Source organism: Pelophylax lessonae, assembly GCF_965119305.1.
Source record: "Pelophylax lessonae genome assembly, chromosome: 4".
In the NCBI taxonomy this organism is placed as follows: domain Eukaryota; kingdom Metazoa; phylum Chordata; class Amphibia; order Anura; family Ranidae; genus Pelophylax; species Pelophylax lessonae.
In genome coordinates, this window is record NC_138771.1 from 239,408,624 (window position 1) to 239,427,028 (window position 18,405).

Below are 18,405 nucleotides of genomic sequence, written 5' to 3' on the forward strand. Positions count from 1 at the left end.
TTGATATTTATTATTTACTATTAAGTCATTTCCAATTGTGTATTTATTATATTATGTTTTGATTATAACACTGTGACCACAACTATTTATATTTTTGGGTTATACCCTCTACCTATACAATATTTGTATTCAATATCTATATTGGGCAGCACCATTTACCTCTCCCCCAATTATCCCATACTTACTTTATTTCCTTCGGATTATAGATAGGAGGTAGGTTGCAGCCAGTACTTTTAGACAGTTCCTCTATCTTAAGCGCAGATTTTTTTCTAATTTCTCATAAATGGAATAGAGGAGGTGGATAATAGACACAATTGGTATTAGCAAGGAGAAGGCACGGACAACCGGAGTGTGACCCCCAATAAGGACTGAACATCTAAAAAGTAGGATGATAGATAATGTGGAGCAGACAATGGGCCAGTTGAGCACTGGAACACACAGTGATTGGTTGGATCTTGATGGACATGTCTGTTTTATCTGTGGGGAAGTTGTATGTAAAGGCTTTATTTCATGTTAGTGCAGTCAACCTCTCAAGCAATTTACTGAACTAATTTGGATGGACTTGATGGTCCCCAATTTCACAGATGTGTAAAAACCATAGCAGTACTTATTTAATTTAAGTGTCTCAAAAAATGTGAATACTGCTTTGTACTTGACGCTTTACTATACATAAATTAAAGTAAAACACTGAGTATTCATAAATGACTTTAAAATTATTACTATTATTTTACCAGCTTTCCAGCGACTACCTCAGAATGGAAGGATTTCCCAAGGTCTGAACGGCGATCTTTATTTTTCCAATGTCCAGCCAGAGGATTCACGGGATTTTTACATCTGCTATGCAAGATTTAACCTAACTCAGACTATCCACCAGAAGCAACCTATTTCCTTAAAGGTTTTGGCAAGTAAGTTGGAATATTTGTTTTAGCAATTGGCTTGGCTGAATTGCATAACTTAACTTAGAGTGGTCTTTATTTAGGAATCCATAATAACTAGTTGTAAGCATCACTGCAGTGTAATGAGAATTTACCGGTGCCAGCTCATAAACTGATACCCTTTTAAGGTAATACACATGAACACTAAATAAAGTATCTTAGTTTAACACTTGCCTTAAAGAGAGATACCTTCAGCAGTCTCTAAAACCCTGCTGTCATGGTCGTATGCCAGTCCGTTCTGACAAGCAAAATGATGAACCTTCCTTATACTCAGAAGCTAAATGCTGCTACATATTATCACAAGTTTTCTGTGGTTAGGATGCATGCAATAAAGATTTATTTTTCACAATAGAATGATTTGATTTCTGTTACTGACATTTAAGAAAACTGTAAACTAAAAATCTGTCAAACAAACAGTTTGGCTTTTCTTTTCATTAAAGGTCATCTTGAGATTTTAAAGGTAACATAAATCTCTATGGAATGAGCACTTAAAAAGGAGTATTTTATCAGTGTGCTTCACAGCTGTAAATCTGAAGGACATTAAACCAGTTGTAGTATTCTGGCGGTGCTACAAAACACTTCACTGGACTGAAAACAATATGCCAATGACATTTTAACCACTTAAGCCCCGGAAGATTTTACCCCCTTCCTGACCAGGGCGTCTATTGCGATTCGGCACTGCGTGACTTTAACGGACAATTGCGCGGTCGTGTGACGCTGTACCTAAACGAATTTGGCCTCCTTTTTTTCCCACAAACACAGCTTTTTTTTGGTGGTATTTGATCACCTGTGCGATTTTTTGATAAACAAAAAAAAGCGTCAATTTTGCAAAAATAACAATATTTTTCACATTTTTTATATGAAATACCCCCAAAAAAATTGAAAAATCAAAATTTTTTAAAATTTTAGGCCAATTTTTTTTTTTTACTATATGTTTGGTAAAAAAAAATCGCAAAAAGCGTATTTTGATTGGTTTGTGCAAAAGTTATTGCGTTTACTAACAAAGGGAAAGATTTTTGTTGTTTTTTTTTAACGCGTAATGGCGGCGATCTGCGATTTTTTTTGCGGGACTGCGACATTGGGGCGGACAGATCGGACCCTTGACTGACATTTTTGACACTTTTGGGGTTACCAGTGACATTACTACAGTAATCAGTGCTATATATATGCACTGTTACTGTAAAAATGACACTGGCAGTGAAGGAGTTAACTGTATTGGAGAGGGGGCGTGCTTCTAACTGTGATTGGCTGTGGCTGTGTGTGTAAGAACAATGATCAACGGTCCTACATAGTAGAACCGTTTGATCATCATTCTTACACAGGGAGAACTGACAGGCGGCTTTGTTTACACTAGCCGCCTGCCTTTCTCCCGCTCACACGCGCGGGGGGGGGTCCGTGACCGAGCGGGAGCGCGCCTCCAGTGGCGCGCACTCGCTCCCCATACCCTTACAGGCTAGCGACATATCCCTACGTCGCTCTGCCTGTGAGGGGCTGACTGCCGATGTAAATAGTCGTGCGGCAGTCGGCAAGTGGTTAAGTACAGTTTGATTTGTTTCCTTTATGAGCTTACTAATATTTCTGATAGTTTTGGAATCTTTATTGTGCATAGCAGTCCACAGACCCACACATGGGTGTGTGTTTTAAATGAATGTATAAAAAAAAATGTCAGATCGCCATTAGATCCACACAGTTAAACATATTGTCATTTCGAGTCCTGTAATTGCCTGGCTTCAGTGTTCTGCCTGACGCCTGAGAGATTGTTTTAGAACCCACATTGTGTTTATTTTCATATATATGTATATGTGTGTAAATATATATATATATATATATATATATATATATATATATATATATATATAGGCATTACAGCCTTAGTCTGTGGGGTTCAATATTGAGTTAGCCCACCCTATAACAGCTATAACACCCTATAACAGCTGTAACTCTTCTGGGAAAGTTGTCCACAAGGTTTAGGAGTGTGTCTATGGGAATGTTCGACCATTCTTCCAGAAGCACATTTGTGAGGTCAGGCACTTATATTGGAGAAACTCCAAAAGAAAAATGCGATGCTTGGCACCTTGCTCCTGCGCTCAGAACCTGGTTCTCCAACACCCTCTATCATGGGATTTTTCACTTGGCATCCCCTAATGGCTAGACCTTGCTGCCCTCTACGACCGGGGTGGTCAACTTGACACTGTAAACATAAACAAAAGAGAGGGCGCACCAGCCTAGCGCATTATCCTCAATAGGCTTTTATTACTAAATAATTAAAACATGTCTACTCACAAACAAGTGATGTAAACCAGCATATTAAAACCGACAGACAACATCCGTAGTGTTGGAGTCCACTGTCTAAGTCCAGGAGATCGGCTTTTAGTAATAAAAGCCTACTGAGGATAATGCGCTAGGCTGGTGCACCCTCTCTTTTGTTTATGTTTACACTGATATTGGAGAGAAGGCCTGGCTCGCAGTCTGTAATTCATCCCTAAGGTGTTCTATCTGGTTGAGGTCAGGACTCTGTGCAGGCCAGTCAAGTGCCTCAACCCCAAACTCGCTCATCCATGTCTTTATGGACCTTGCTTTGTGCACAGGTGCGCAGTCATGTTGGAACAGGAAGGGTCAACCCCAAACTGTTCCCACAAAGTTGAGATCATGAAATTATCCAAAATGTTTTGGTATGCCTTAGGAGTTCCCGTCACTGGAATCAAGGGGCCAAGCCCAACACCTGAAAAACAACCCCATACCATAATCCCAACTCCACCAAATGATTTGGACCAAAGCACAGAGCAAGGTCCATAAAGACATGGATGAGCGAGTTTGGGGTGGAGGAACTTGACTGGCCTGCATAGAGTCCTGACCTCAACCCGACAGAACACCTTTGGGATGAATTAGAGCGCAAAATGTGAGCCAGGCTTTCTCTCCAACATCAGTGCCTGACCTCACAAATGCGCTTCTGGAACAATGGTCAAACATTCCCATAGACACATGCCTTCCCAGAAGAGTTGAAGCTGTTATAGCTGCAAAGGGTGGGCCAACTCAATATTGAACCCCTATGGACTTAGACTGGGATGTCATTAAAGTTCATGTGCATGTAAAGGCAGGCGTCCCAATACTTATATATATATAAACCATATATATCCAAATTTACTTTTTATTTTTATATACATTTTTAGTTGGTGTATTTCACAAATAAAGTAATTGTAATTTCAGTTTTTTTCTTTTTTCACCATTGCTGCCTGATTTTGTTATTTATTTTCTGGTTTTTTTTTTGTTTTTTGTTTTTTAAATTACTGTGCTAATATGTATGCGATCATCCATTATGAAATATTTATAATGTTCAATTTCTTTTAGCGGATTCTATGAATGAAACTATAGCTGCTAATTTAACTGACACTGATTTTTATGGTGGTGAGTTGTGTTGAAAAGAAAAATAGCATCAATTATCATAATAGATATAGTTAAAATAATCCATATTTAATCCATCTAACATAATTATTTCACTTTTTCTTCCTCCCTGTCTATGCCATAGTACAACCTGTATTAAACCTTACTTTTACTAGAACACCTAAACTGGGGTAAATGTAACTAATATTTATTTGTATGTTAAATTAGAGATCTTTTTTTTTTTAGATGTGAAGGGGGAGGAAAACAAGATAAATATTCTGAACATAGGTGTGATAACAGTATGGTATTATCCGGGTATAGACTGTTGTGTTATTGGGCTTTCTTGTTAGTACTGTTGTAACCCCTAATAAGTAAGAAGATAAAAGTTGCACATAATGCAACATGCATGATTTCCAGCTTTTCACGCAAAAAATGGACTTCCACAAAGGATGTACATTTCTTCTAGAGAGACACATCTCTTCTGTCTTCATTCCATAGAGAATATCAGATGAAATACCCATGGGCCTTTTTTTGCTGCTACACAAACAGTAAATCAGTAATGATGACTTATAGCTTTAAAATGATTCATGCTGAAGAACAGAGGAGAGAGATTCAAGGCTAATGATAGCAATGATAATTGTGCAGATGCATAGCAGAATCTCTATGCCATGTTATACTTTTCATGCCTCAGACACCTCCCAGCTGTGCCACTGCTGTTCTCTCTTCAAGATCAGATACAAATGCCATCTTTCTGGAAAGATGGGACTTTTACAAGCATGCTCAAGCCTGGGGCGCCATGAGAGGCAGGGGGAGCAAGCATTTAAGCATGCACTTTAAAGTTTTTTTCTTTTTTAGTAAGCTTCTGCAGCATGGCGGAGAGGTTCCTCTGGAGGGATTCCCCTATCAACAATGGCTGTGTTTATGGGGGAATCAAGCAATATTTATTCCTGCAACCAGAAAATCGTATTCTCTATGGCCTGCCTTATATATCTATCCTTAATTCAAGGTTCTACATTTAGCAGATTGCTGTTAATTAAACATGCAAACAGCCAGGTGCATAGAAGTGTACTGTCACAGGTATTATTTAAGATTATCAAAATGGGATATGGTCTGCCGTTCTCCACTTTTAATAAATTCAAGAGATCCTCAATGAGATATCAGGCAAGGATGTCACTGTTTCAAATCATGCAGCAGTGGCAATTAGATGGATATATAACTATATCACTGTAATATAACTGTCTATGAATTCCAAGAGGGTCCTATTTGTATTCATAATTGTATAAACCACATGGCATGAGAATGTAATCCATATCTACCAGCCTCAGTGCGATATATGTGTATATATATATATATATATATATATATATATGTATGTATCTCACAAAAATGAGTACACCCCTCACATTTTTAAAATATTTTATTATAACTTTTCATCTGACAGCACTGAAGAAATGACACTTTGCTATAATGTAAAGTAGTGAGTGTACAGCTTGTATAACAGTGTAAATTTGCTGTTCCCTCAAAATAACTCAACACACAGCCATTAATGTCTAAACCGCAGGCAATAAAAGTGAGTACACTCATAAGTGGAAATGTCCAAATTGGGCCCAAAGTGTCAATATTTTGTGTGGCCACCATTATTTTCCAGCACTGCCTTAACCCTCTTGGGCATAAAATGCACCAGAGCTTCACAGGTTGCCACTGGAGTCCTCTTCCACTCCTCCATGATGACATCAGGTAACTGGTGGATGTTAGAGACCTAGCGCTCCTCCACCTTCCATTTGAGGATGCCCCACAGAAGCTCAATAGGGTTTAGGTGTGGAGACATGCTTGCGCAGTCCATCACCTTTACCCTCAGCTTCTTTAGCAAGGCAGTGTGTGTTTGGGGTTGTTGTCATGTTGGAATACTGCCCTGCGGCCCAGTCTCTGAAGGGTGGGGATCATGCTCTGCTTCAGTATGTCACAGTATATGTTGGCATTCATGGTTCCCTCAATAAACTGTAGCTCCCCAGTGCTGGACCATGACACTCCCTCCACCTCCACCATGCTTGACTGTAGGCAAGACGCACTTGTCTTTGTACTCGTCATCTGGTTGCCGCCACACACGCTTGGCACCATCTAAAATAAGTTTATCTTGGTCTCATCAGACAACAGGACATGGTTCCAGTAATCCATGTCCTTAGTCTGCTTGTCAGCAAACTGTTTGCGCACTTTCTTGTGCATCATCTTTAGAAGAGGCTTCCTTCTGGGACGACAGCCATGCAGACCAATTTGATGCAGTGTTCGGCGTATGGTCTGAGCACTGACAGGCTGACCCCCCACCCCTTCAACCTCTGTAGCAATGCTGGCAGCACTCATACGTCTATTTCCCAAAGACAACCTCTGGATATGATGCTGGGCACATGCACTCAACCTCTTTGGTCGACCATGGCGGTGCCTGTTCTGAGTGAAACCTGTCCTGTTTAACTGCTGTATGGTCTTGGCCACCATGCTGCATCTCAGTTTCAGGATCTTGGCAATCTTCTTATAGCCTAGGCCATCTTTATGTAGAGCAAAAATTATTTTTTTCAGATCCTAAGGGATGTTGAGCCATGTTAAACTTCCAGTGACCAGTATGAGAGAGTGAGAGCGATAACACCAAATTTAACGCACCGGCTCCCCATTCACAACTGAGACTTTGTAACACTAACAAATTACATGACACCAAGGAGGGAAAATGGCTAATTGGGCCCAATTTGGACATTTTCACTTAGGGTTGTATTCACTTTTGTTGCCAGTGGTTTAGACAATAATGGCTGTGCGTGGAGTTATTTTGAGGGGACAGCAAATTTACACTGTTATACAAGCTGTACACTCACTACTCCACATTGCAGCAAAGTGTTATTTCTTTAGTGTTGTCACATGAAAAGATATAATAAAATAGTTACAAAAATGTGAGGGGTTCACTCACTTTTGTGAGATACTGTATGTGTGTGTATATATATATATATATATATATTCATCCCGTTATCAGTGGTCTTACCATCTGTGGTGCCAAATGCAATCCTGAATAGGGTAAATAATAGTCTTACAATACCTTTATTTTCCTTGCTCAGTTTTCAGTCCAGTGGAATTGATGTATTCCCAACTATGATAAGTATATTATGTAGATATATAATTTATCAAGTGGGGAGAAAAGGGACTTTTCTGAGCAACATAAACAACACAAAGAGGTCTATTTATAGATGTTTTCACATAACTTTTTCCCAGGATCCATGCTTTTTTTAAATAAATCCAATTTAAAAATTGGAGAAAATTGTGAGAATCTTGTGTGAAAACATTTATAAGTAGACCCCAAAAGAGAATGTCCCACTGATAAATAATTACTAGGGGAAGTGACTGGGGTGCTTTTCTGTGCGGCAAGCCATAGATGATTAGATTTTCTTTTGATTGCAGGAAAAAAATCTCTCAATGTCTCTTACAGTGCTATTGTTGTCTACCGGTGGGGGGAGCAAGAGCCCTTAGCGGCCGGCAGAACCAGATAATTACTGCTAGCAGCTGTAGCCGCGGGTAGTAACCACATTCCAAATATCCGACAGGCTGGTTGTACTGAAGTCAATCGAAGGATCAACTTCAGTACAACCAGCCTATCCATACATGGATCAAATCTCAGATGGCCCCTGCTGTACCCGCTGCAAATCGATCCATGTGTGGCCAGCTTAACTGTACATAAGGAGCAGAAGAAGATGGGGTATTTCCAGGTAACAGGTAAATCCAGCCTGTGAACTGAAAAAGCTAAGCAGAAAACACTGAAACTTTGCTGAAGAGAGAAATATGTAGGCTGTCATTTCTGATGTTTGCATCTTAAAATTATAATTGTCTGACTGTCTTGACGTTCTATTGGTTTCAATATTTTATGTGTCACTGGCCAGTGACCAGTATTTAGATTAGGTGTTTTGACTTCACTTTGACTATAGTGTTTCCTAGCAGGCCCCTCGCAGAAAATATTTCCATAATCTGAGTTCTTGGTAATCCATTACTGAGAGAAACTTTTGATTCTGCTTTCTGTTTCTGAAACTAAGCAGGAAGCCTAGACTAGGAATACTATTAGTAACTTTTAGAATTACTGTTAGGAATACTATTGAAACGCGTAATCAAAAAGAGTTCCCCGGTCACCAGAATACTGATAAATGGAAGTCTGTTGGACTGGTGTACAGTTTTACCTGGATGAAAAACTGAATTTATTTTTTAAGTGGATCATCAATTTTGACTTTGACTAAAAAGATATCTTTCTACTTTTAGTAATAACTAGAAAACATCAAGCTCCCGCTAACAGGGCCTTCCTAACTCTTTTGTTTTGAATTGTATTGTAACTGTACTGTATCACTTTTTTTTTGTAAATCACTGTACAAACTTTTGGTGCTATCTAAAGCTCCTATTAAAATAATCATCTTAACATAAACAGTGTTTGCCTTTGAAGCTTGCCCTAGCAGCCCTGGTGTCAGAATTACAAAACTCTTTATAGCTTAAAAAAAGCACAACACATTGCTGACTGCCAAAGAAAAATGAAATCCAGTTTAGGTGCAAGTTATGCTTGGACTGTTTGTGGGGCTGCAGCTCTACACAGTATGTCCAGCGGGTTGATTTCATTAAAACATTTATGTTTCATAGAATGTGTCGGCAGATAAGAACCATTTGGCCCATCTAGTCTGCCCAATATATCTGAATCCTATGAATAGTCCCTGGCCCTATCTTGTATGAAGGATAGCCTTATGCCTATCCCATGCATGCTTAAACTCCTTCACTGTATTTGCAGCTACCACTTCTGCAGGAAGGTTATTCCATGCATCCACTACTCTCTCAGTAAAGTAATACTTCCTCATATTACTTTTAAACCTTTGCCCCTCTAATTTAAAACTGTGTCCTCTTGTGGTAGTTTTTCTTCTTTTAAATATGCTCTCCTCCTTTACCGAGTTGATTCCCTTTATGTATTTAAAAGTTTCTATCATATCCCCTCTGTCTCTTCTTTCTTCCAAGCTATACATGTTAAGGTCCTTTAACCTTTCCTGGTAAGTTTTTTCCTGCAATCCATGTACTAGTTTAGTAGCTCTTCTCTGAACTCTCTCCAGAGTATCTATATCCTTCTGGAGATATGGCCTCCAGTACTGCGCACAATACTCCAAGTGAGGTCTCACCAGTGTTCTGTACAGCGGCATAAGCACTTCTCTCTTTCTACTGCTTATACCTCTCCCTATACATCCAAGCATTCTGCTGGCATTTCGTGCTGCTCTATTACATTGTCTTCCCACCTTTAAGTCTTCTGAAATAATTACTCCTAAATCCCTTTCCTCAGATACTGAGGTCAGGACTGTGTCAAATATTCTATATTCTGCCCTTGGGTTTTTACGCCCCAGGTGCATTATCTTGCACTTATCCACATTAAATTTCAGTTGCCAGAGTTATGACCATTCTTCTAGTTTTCCTAAATCCTTTTCCATTTGGCGTTTCCCTCCAGGAACATCAACCATGTTACATATCTTTGTGTCATCAGCAAAAAGACAAACCTTACCATCGAGGCCTTTTGCAATATCACTTATGAAGATATTAAACAAAATTGGTCCCAGTACAGATCCCTGAGGTACCCCACTGGTAACATGACCTTGTTCTGAATGTTCTCCATTGACTACAACCCTTTGTTGTCTGTCACTCAGCCACTGCCTAATCCACTCAACAATATGGGAGTCCATGCTCAATGACTGCAGTTTATTGATAAGTCTTCTATGTGGGACAGTGTCAAAAGCCTTACTAAAATCTAGATATGCAATGTCTACTGCACCTCCACCGTCTATTATTTTAGTCACCCAGTCAAAAAAATCTATAAGATTTGTTTGACATGATCTCCCTGAAGTAAACCCATGTTGTTTTTCATCTTTCATAGTGAGGCTTTTATTTCCTGTTTGGGATTTCATACATTTTCTGATCCTAATATGAATATTTGAACAGGAAGTTTGTAAACTTTAAAAAAAAAGGTCATTACCACATTATGAAGTATCAGAATCTGGATGATGGGCATTATATGGATTTGAAGTTGACCATAGAAAAATACAGAGCTGCTCCAAGATCTGGAAGGATACCAACAATAATGTCTGGATTCACCCAGATGCCCAATCAGCAGCTGGGTCAGCCTCTCAGAGCCTAAACCAGCCACTCCTGCCACTCCAAGGTCCGGTGCTCCAGTGGCAGAGCAGAAACTGACTGACAGTCACTGCTCTCTGCTCAGAGCAGAACGATAACTGAGTGATCAGAAGTCATGTGATTGCTCAGTTCTCAAGTTTAAAGTTGGCAGGGGAAAGCTGAAGCATCACACTGATGCTGCAGTATGGAGGTGAGTATGCATTTTTTTTTTCTTCACTTCCCACACTTCTCCTTTAATGGATTATGTTCAGTATTGGAAGATGTTGAACATTACATTTAAACTTGTATAAAACTTTATTTTTAGCCATTTTTGTTTTATTAAAAAGCAATAATATTTTGGAAGGCTTGGTGGTAAATGTATGAGGGGTTTCTGAGAATTTGTTTTAATCTTTTCAGTTTTAAGGCGGAATACTTGAATACCACAAGGGTCTTATTTCTGTTTTCCAAGCTACATATAGTGTGTCCCAATGTTCGCATAATCAAGTAAAAACTGTATTTCATATTCCCTCTCCTAACCGTTGCATAGAAAGCTCCATAAATAAGACATGAGGCTCCACAGGGTGGTTTATGCTAATTATTCTGTGAATCACACATGTGATAGTTCATTAAAAAGACAGCTAATCCAGGTCTGTCACTCGCACTTCTTAATTTTCTCTAAGACATTTTTCAGTTTTTTTAGAGATATATAAAACCACTGAAAAAAAATGAAACAAAATATAATAAATGCAGATTTAGTCAACTGTATTCCAATTTCTTTATCTTTCTTTTTTCATTTCTCTTTAAGTAGAATACTGATTAACATTTATTAAATCATAGGTACATCTCTGCATGTTATTTTTAACTATTAATCTCTCTCGCCCTGTCTAATCACCTCTATGCATAATTATGTCAGCTCATACTGTTCATTATTTTGTTCTATCAGTATAATATTGTAATACTTTATTTTTTTTACTTTATCCACTAGACAGCCCTGCAGATAATAGAAGTCCATCACTTTTGGTTCCTACTGGCCAAACAAGTAACATAACTGTGCTCAGAGGGGAAGTGCTGCTGCTGGAATGTATTGCTGAAGGACTGTAAGTTGCTTGCAGGTTTTATTGGATATGCTGTGCTCTGACTAAGAAAGTCATAGGGAACAAACATTGTACACAGTTTTGTGTGAAGAGAACTTCCATGGTTTGGATGCACATTTTCAGATAATCCAGATCCCGCTATGTACTTACATGTGGACCTTATGTATGGAAGGTGTGTCAAAAATGATCTTTCTTGACAATAGCATCTAAACAGCTCCCAAATGTAATTTGTATGAGGCGGTTTTAAAATAAATTAGAGCCTAAGTTTAGGTAAACTGCCTGTCCTTTTCAGTCCCCTCCTTCATTCGTAGAAGCAGTATTCCAGCAATGAAAAACTATCTATACATGGAAGATTGTCAGATGAATGAAAGGTCTGCCTCCTCCAAGAATAGTGCGCAGTTCATTGATGGAAGCTATAGTACAACTTCTGTGAATAGGGATGTGCGGAAGCTATAGTACAACTTCTGTGAATGGGGAGGTGCGGAAGCTATAGTACAACTTCTGTGAATGGGGAGGTGCGGAAGCTATAGTATAACTTCTGTGAATGGGCAGGTGCGAAAGCTATAGTACAACTTCTGTGAATGGGGAAATGCGTAAGCTATAGTACATCTTCTGTGAATGGGGAGGTGCGGAAGCTATAGTACAACTTCTGTGAATGGGGAGTTGTGGAAGCTATAGTACAACTTCTGTGAATGGGGAGGTGCGGAAGCTATAGTACAACTTCTGTGAATGGGGAGGTGCGAAAGCTATAGTACAACTTCTGTAAATAGGGAGGTGCGGAAGCTATAGTACAACTTCTGTGAATGGGGAGTTGCGGAAGCTATAGTACAACTTCTGTGAATAGGGAAATGCGTAAGCTATAGTACAACTTCTGTGAATGGGGATGTGCGGAAGCTCTAGTACAACTTCTGTGAATGGGGAGGTGCGGAAGCTATAGAATAACTTCTGTGAATGGGGAGTCGCGGAAGCTATAGTACAACTTCTGTAAATGGGGAGGTGCAGGAGCTATAGTACAACTTCTGTGAATGGGAAGGTGCGGAAGCTATAGAACAACTTCTGTGAATGGGGAGGTGCGGAAGCTATAGAACAACTTCTGTGAATGGGGAGTTGCGGAAGCTATAGTACAACTTCTGTGAATGGGGAGTTGCAGGAGCTATAGTACAACTTCTGTGAATGGTAAGGTGCGGAAGCTATAGTACAACTTCTGTGAATGAGGAGGTGCGGAAGCTATAGAACAACTTCTGTGAATGGGGAGTTGCGGAAGCTATAGTACAACTTCTGTGAATGGGGAGTTGCGGAAGCTATAGTACAACTTCTGTGAATGGGGAGGTGCGGAAGCTATAGTACAACTTCTGTGAATGGGGAGTTGCGGAAGCTATAGTACAACTTCTGTGAATGGGGAGGTGCGAAAGCTATAGTACAACTTCTGTAAATAGGGAGGTGCGGAAGCTATAGTACAACTTCTGTGAATGGGGAGTTGCGGAAGCTATAGTACAACTTCTGTGAATAGGGAAATGCGGAAGCTATAGTACAACTTCTGTGAATGGGGATGTGCGGAAGCTCTAGTACAACTTCTGTGAATGGGGAGGTGCGGAAGCTATAGAATAACTTCTGTGAATGGGGAGTCGCGGAAGCTATAGTACAACTTCTGTAAATGGGGAGGTGCAGGAGCTATAGTACAACTTCTGTGAATGGGAAGGTGCGGAAGCTATAGTAAAACTTCTGTGAATGGGGAGGTGCGGAAGCTATAGAACAACTTCTGTGAATGGGGAGTTGCGGAAGCTATAGTACAACTTCTGTGAATGGGGAGTTGCAGGAGCTATAGTACAACTTCTGTGAATGGTAAGGTGCGGAAGCTATAGTACAACTTCTGTGAATGAGGAGGTGCGGAAGCTATAGAACAACTTCTGTGAATGGGGAGTTGCGGAAGCTATAGTACAACTTCTGTGAATGGGGAGTTGCGGAAGCTATAGTACAACTTCTGTGAATGGGGAGGTGCGGAAGCTATAGTACAACTTCTGTGAATGGGGAGTTGCGGAAGCTATAGTACAACTTCTGTGAATGGGGAGGTGCGGAAGCTATAGTACAACTTCTGTGAATGGGGAGGTGTGGAAGCTATAGTACGACTTCTGTGAATGGGGAGGTTCGGAAGCTATAGTACAACTTCTGTGAATGGGGAGGTGTGGAAGCTATAGTACAACTTCTGTGAATGGGGAGGTGTGGAAGCTATAGTACAACTTCTGTGAATGGGGAGGTGCGGAAGCTATAGTACAACTTCTGTGAATGGGGAGGTGCGGAAGCTATAGTACAACTTCTGTGAATGGGAAGGTGTGGAAGCTATAGTACAACTTCTGTGAATGGGGAGTTGCAGAAGCTATAGTACAACTTCTGTGAATGGGGAGGTGCAGAAGCTATAGTACAACTTCTGTGAATGGGGAGGTGCAGAAGCTATAGTACAACTTCTGTGAATGGGGAGGTGCAGAAGCTATAGTACAACTTCTGTGAATGGGGAGGTTCGGAAGCTATAGTACAACTTCTGTGAATGGGGAGGTGTGGAAGCTATAGTACGACTTCTGTGAATGGGGAGGTGCGGAAGCTATAGTACAACTTCTGTGAATGGGGAGGTGTGGAAGCTATAGTACGACTTCTGTGAATGGGGAGGTTCGGAAGCTATAGTACAACTTCTGTGAATGGGGAGGTGTGGAAGCTATAGTACAACTTCTGTGAATGGGGAGGTTCGGAAAGGGTGGGCTTAATCAGCGCTCTAGATAAGTGCCTGTGACAGGTCTCTCGGCTCTATTAACCCCTGCAACACCAGCAAATTATGGATACAAGAGGGGGGGCAGAGGTCAGAAATTTTTAAACTATAAAAGCAGGTACCAACACATGGGACACTTCATATTAAGTATGTAAGTACTGTACCTTGTGTAAATATTTTTAAAACGTTTTACTTTAGCTTAAAGCTCGATTGCTTGCTATTGGCAGCAGGAAGTTTTACAGAGAGTAACTTTTCATAAATGACGCTCACTTTTTCAGGAAACCAGGAGCTGTTGTATGCAAGGATGCAGGCCTTTTTTTTCTCCGGGAATAAGTGCAGGTACTCCTCCCTACCTACCTCCGAGCACCGTCCCTTGGTTTCACCCCCCTACCCACATCTCCGTACCGCCCAAGAGCCACGTATCATTTTGTGGTGCTAAGTAATTTGTATGGAATTTGGTAATGATCCCCTGCAGCCAGCAGCAATAAACCTCCCCAGCAACAGTAGATTCCCCCAGCAACAATAGACCCCCTCCCAACAACAATCGGCTCCCACAACAAAATACCACCCCAGCAACAATAGATCCCCCCGGCAGTAACAACAGATCATCAACAATAGACCCCTACCTCAACAGTGGATCCCTCCCAGAAACAATTGACCCCGAGCAAGGATAGATCCCACAGCAACAATAGACCTTGTTAGCAAAAAACGACCACCATGCAAAAATAGGTCCCCTCCATCAACAATAGATCCCCCAGCAGAAAGCATCAATAGACCGTTCAACACACCCCAGCACCCCTTGCCATTACATACATTTAGTGCTGGAGGTGTTAGAACTACGTTCCCCCGCATTCCCGCTGGAAAAAGCCCTAGTTAAATGTAGATTGACTCATAGCACCATCTGCTGGTGTATTGGAGATTGCAGTGCTTTAGCTAAGTCATACTAAAATGGTAAAATATGTCATTCCATTGAGCAAAGGTAATGACAGCCTTTTTCCAAGCTATTCTTACAAGGAATCTTACACAAGGTTTGAGCCATGAGAGGGTATTTATGTCTGAAAATAATTGCCACCATTGGGGACCCCATCAAAATTTGGGGTATATTTTACCATAAACCACTGCTGTAGATGACAGTTTCCTAGCAGTAGAACCATTGAAACAGTAATATTATTTCACTTAGGCTGACATCTGGAGACTGTTGAATACAGTTCGGACCTGTTATAAAAGCGGTTATAAAGGCTAAAGGTTTTTTACCTTCATGAATTATATGCACGAAAATAAAAAAAACCTTCTATGTGCAGCGGCCCCCCCAATACTTACCTGAGCCCCATCTTGATCCAGCAATGTGTATGTAAACAGTGGCTCTCCTGGGTCTGCTCCTACTCATTGGCTGAGATAACAGTGGGAGCCATTGGCTCCAACTAATGTCAATCACAGCAGTGAGCCAATGAGAAGAGAGCAGGAGCAGAGCCGAACTGTGTTCCACGTGTGAAAGGACACACAAAGCAGTGGCTCAGGAATGAACCTGCTTGGGTTCCCGCATACCAAGCTGCTTGCTATGGAGGCACATGGCAGGAGGTAGAAGCCAGGAGTGCTGGCAGGGGACCCGAGAACAGGAGGATCGGGGGGTGCTCTGTGCAAAACCACTGCACAAAGCAGGTTTTTTTTAATCTACATTGTTTATCACTTTAATGTGTTACTGATAGGACACTTCTATTTTTCCCTCTATTTCCATTAGATTTCTAGATACAAAAAGGAAGTTGTTCTTTGTTCTTCCTGTGCCTGGCAGTGTTCTCCCGCTGTCCCCTCCTTGCTCCCGTGCCTCCTGTCCAGGACACTTTCCTGTGTTTTTAAGATGGTCCTGTCCGCGCCCAAGCCTGGACACAAGGTCTCCCCCCCCCCAGACTGGGGAGCTCCCTCGAAGGCCACGACAGCCTAACACTCCAGCTTCCACCCTAACACAGCTCCTCCCCAGCTGGGCTGACCCTGAATATTTGAGGGGGCCTGCCCCCTGCCAGTCCAAGTAGGGGATTGGTCAGGGCCCAAAAAATAATAATGTATCCAAAGGGTGTAAATCCAAACATAAAATAAATATTCAGAGCAAACAAACAAATGTTTCAGGAACAATAAATAAACAGCTGAATAATAAAAACATCCAATTCCCATATGGTGAGTAATGCTCCTCAAATCAGTGAATATAAAGCTGAATAAAAAATGTCCAAAAAATAATAAAGTGAATGTGAAGAGTCCAAATAATGTCAATAAAAGTGGAATGACATCACAAAATACAGGTATCAATCCTCATAAAACAATCCAATAAAAGTGACTTCTAAAACAAATGTGAATCTTCAGTAATATAGTGAATAAACATAAAGCGTTACTCCTGAAATCCAAAAAATGTGTGCAGTGGCCGCTAACCTTACTACACACTCAAATGAGCGTGTTAGAGGATTTTCTCCGATCAAAATACTCCAATACTCCCACAGATGTAACACTTTAACTTAGGGATAGGAGATGAATCTTCAACAAATGGTCCTTGGTCTCCTGGTAATGCTGGTCCTCAAATCTTACCAATAGATAGGGATACGATAGTTAAGGTAATTAGGATTTGCCAGGAAGTGAACAAACTCCAACAGAGATAGCTTTGAGGAGTGCAGCTCTTTGCCTGATCCATCGATCTCTGGGTTATGGGCCCAGCAAGCTTCCGCTGTGCCACTCTGCTCCAGTTAAAGAGCTGCACTCCTCAAAGCCATCTCTGTTGAAGGAATACACTTACCTCCATGTCACAGAAGAATAAACGCCTCTCACCTGTCACCCTCCCCCCAGTCTTCCCTCCTAGTAGCCTGGGTACTTGCTGATATTCACCTCATCTGTAGCATATTGAAATTATGTGATGGAAATAAGATAGTTGGCAAAAACTGGATCAATTTTTCTGAAGCAGAGCCCAACTGAGGGAGAAACACTGTAGTGCTCTCTCACATTCAGTGAGTTTGGTTGAAAAGATACAGTAGAGGAGTTCTGCCTTACACTGATGAACAAGCATGATATTGGTTCCATTTGGTATTGGAGTTTGTTCACTTCCTGGCAAATCCTAATTACCTTAACTATCGTATCCCTATCTATTGGTAAGATTCGAGGACCAGCATTACCAGGGGACCAAGGACCATTTGTTGAAGATTCATCTCCTATCCCTAAGTTAAAGTGTTACATCTGTGGGAGTATTGGAGTATTTAGATTGGAGAAAATCCTCTAACACGCTCATTTGAGTGTGTAGTAAGGTGAGAGGCCACTGCACACATTTTTTGGATTTCAGGAGTAACGCTTTATGTTTATTCACTATATTACTGAAGATTCACATTTGTTTTAGAAGTCACTTTTATTGGATTGTTTTATGAGGATTGATACCTGTATTTTGTGATGTCATTCCACTTCTATTGACATTATTTGGACTCTTCGCATTCACTTTATTATTTTTTGGACATTTTTTATTCAGCTTTATATTCACTGATTTGAGGAGCATTACTCACCATAGGGGAATTTGATGTTTTTATTATTCAGCTGTTTATTTATTGTTCCTGAAGCACTTGTTTGTTTGCTCTAAATATTTATTTTATGTTTGGATTTACTTCACATTACACCCTTTGCATACATTAATATTTTTTGAATTAGCGCCAATTTTTATTTATTTACTTTTATCATTTATTCCTAATGGCACCCCCATGCAATTTTTCACGCAATGGTTGTGGCAAATTGTCTCAAAAGGGTCAGAGACTTTATTTGAGTGTTTCTCATTCATAGGGCAGCCAAGTGTAGTAAACAAGCTGCCCTACAAGCCGTGTGCAGAAACGCAGGTCACATGCAGCGCAACCTGTTGGTAAAACGTTGGGCTTCTGTTTTTGTATAATGATGTTCAAAGAGCATTCTCGAAGCAGTGTAAATTTTGCTACAAAGGTCCAGCTGTTGTTTAGTAGAGGGTATTGAGGGTGAATATCTTCTGATTTTATAATAAAAAGTGGTTAAACCCATTAAACCAGAATAACTGCCCCTTTAACTTATTTATACATTTATCTAAAAACATGCCAGT

General features: G+C 40.5%; 1 protein-coding gene across 17 annotated transcripts in view; it reads left to right on the plus strand.

Annotated features, from left to right (window-relative positions):
* The window catches only part of NRCAM (neuronal cell adhesion molecule), a 352,914-nt gene that overhangs the window by 210,820 nt on the left and 123,689 nt on the right, over positions 1 to 18,405 (plus strand). For 15 of the 17 annotated variants that reach the window (XM_082254972.1, XM_082254962.1, XM_082254963.1 and 12 more), the window contains 3 exons: positions 735 to 905; positions 4,284 to 4,340; positions 11,455 to 11,566. In XM_082254972.1, the coding sequence (XP_082111098.1) occupies positions 735 to 905; positions 4,284 to 4,340; positions 11,455 to 11,566 (340 nt within the window). The remainder of the gene's footprint in view (positions 1 to 734; positions 906 to 4,283; positions 4,341 to 11,454; positions 11,567 to 18,405) is intronic. The other 2 variants (XM_082254978.1, XM_082254970.1) reach the window with 1 other exon arrangement.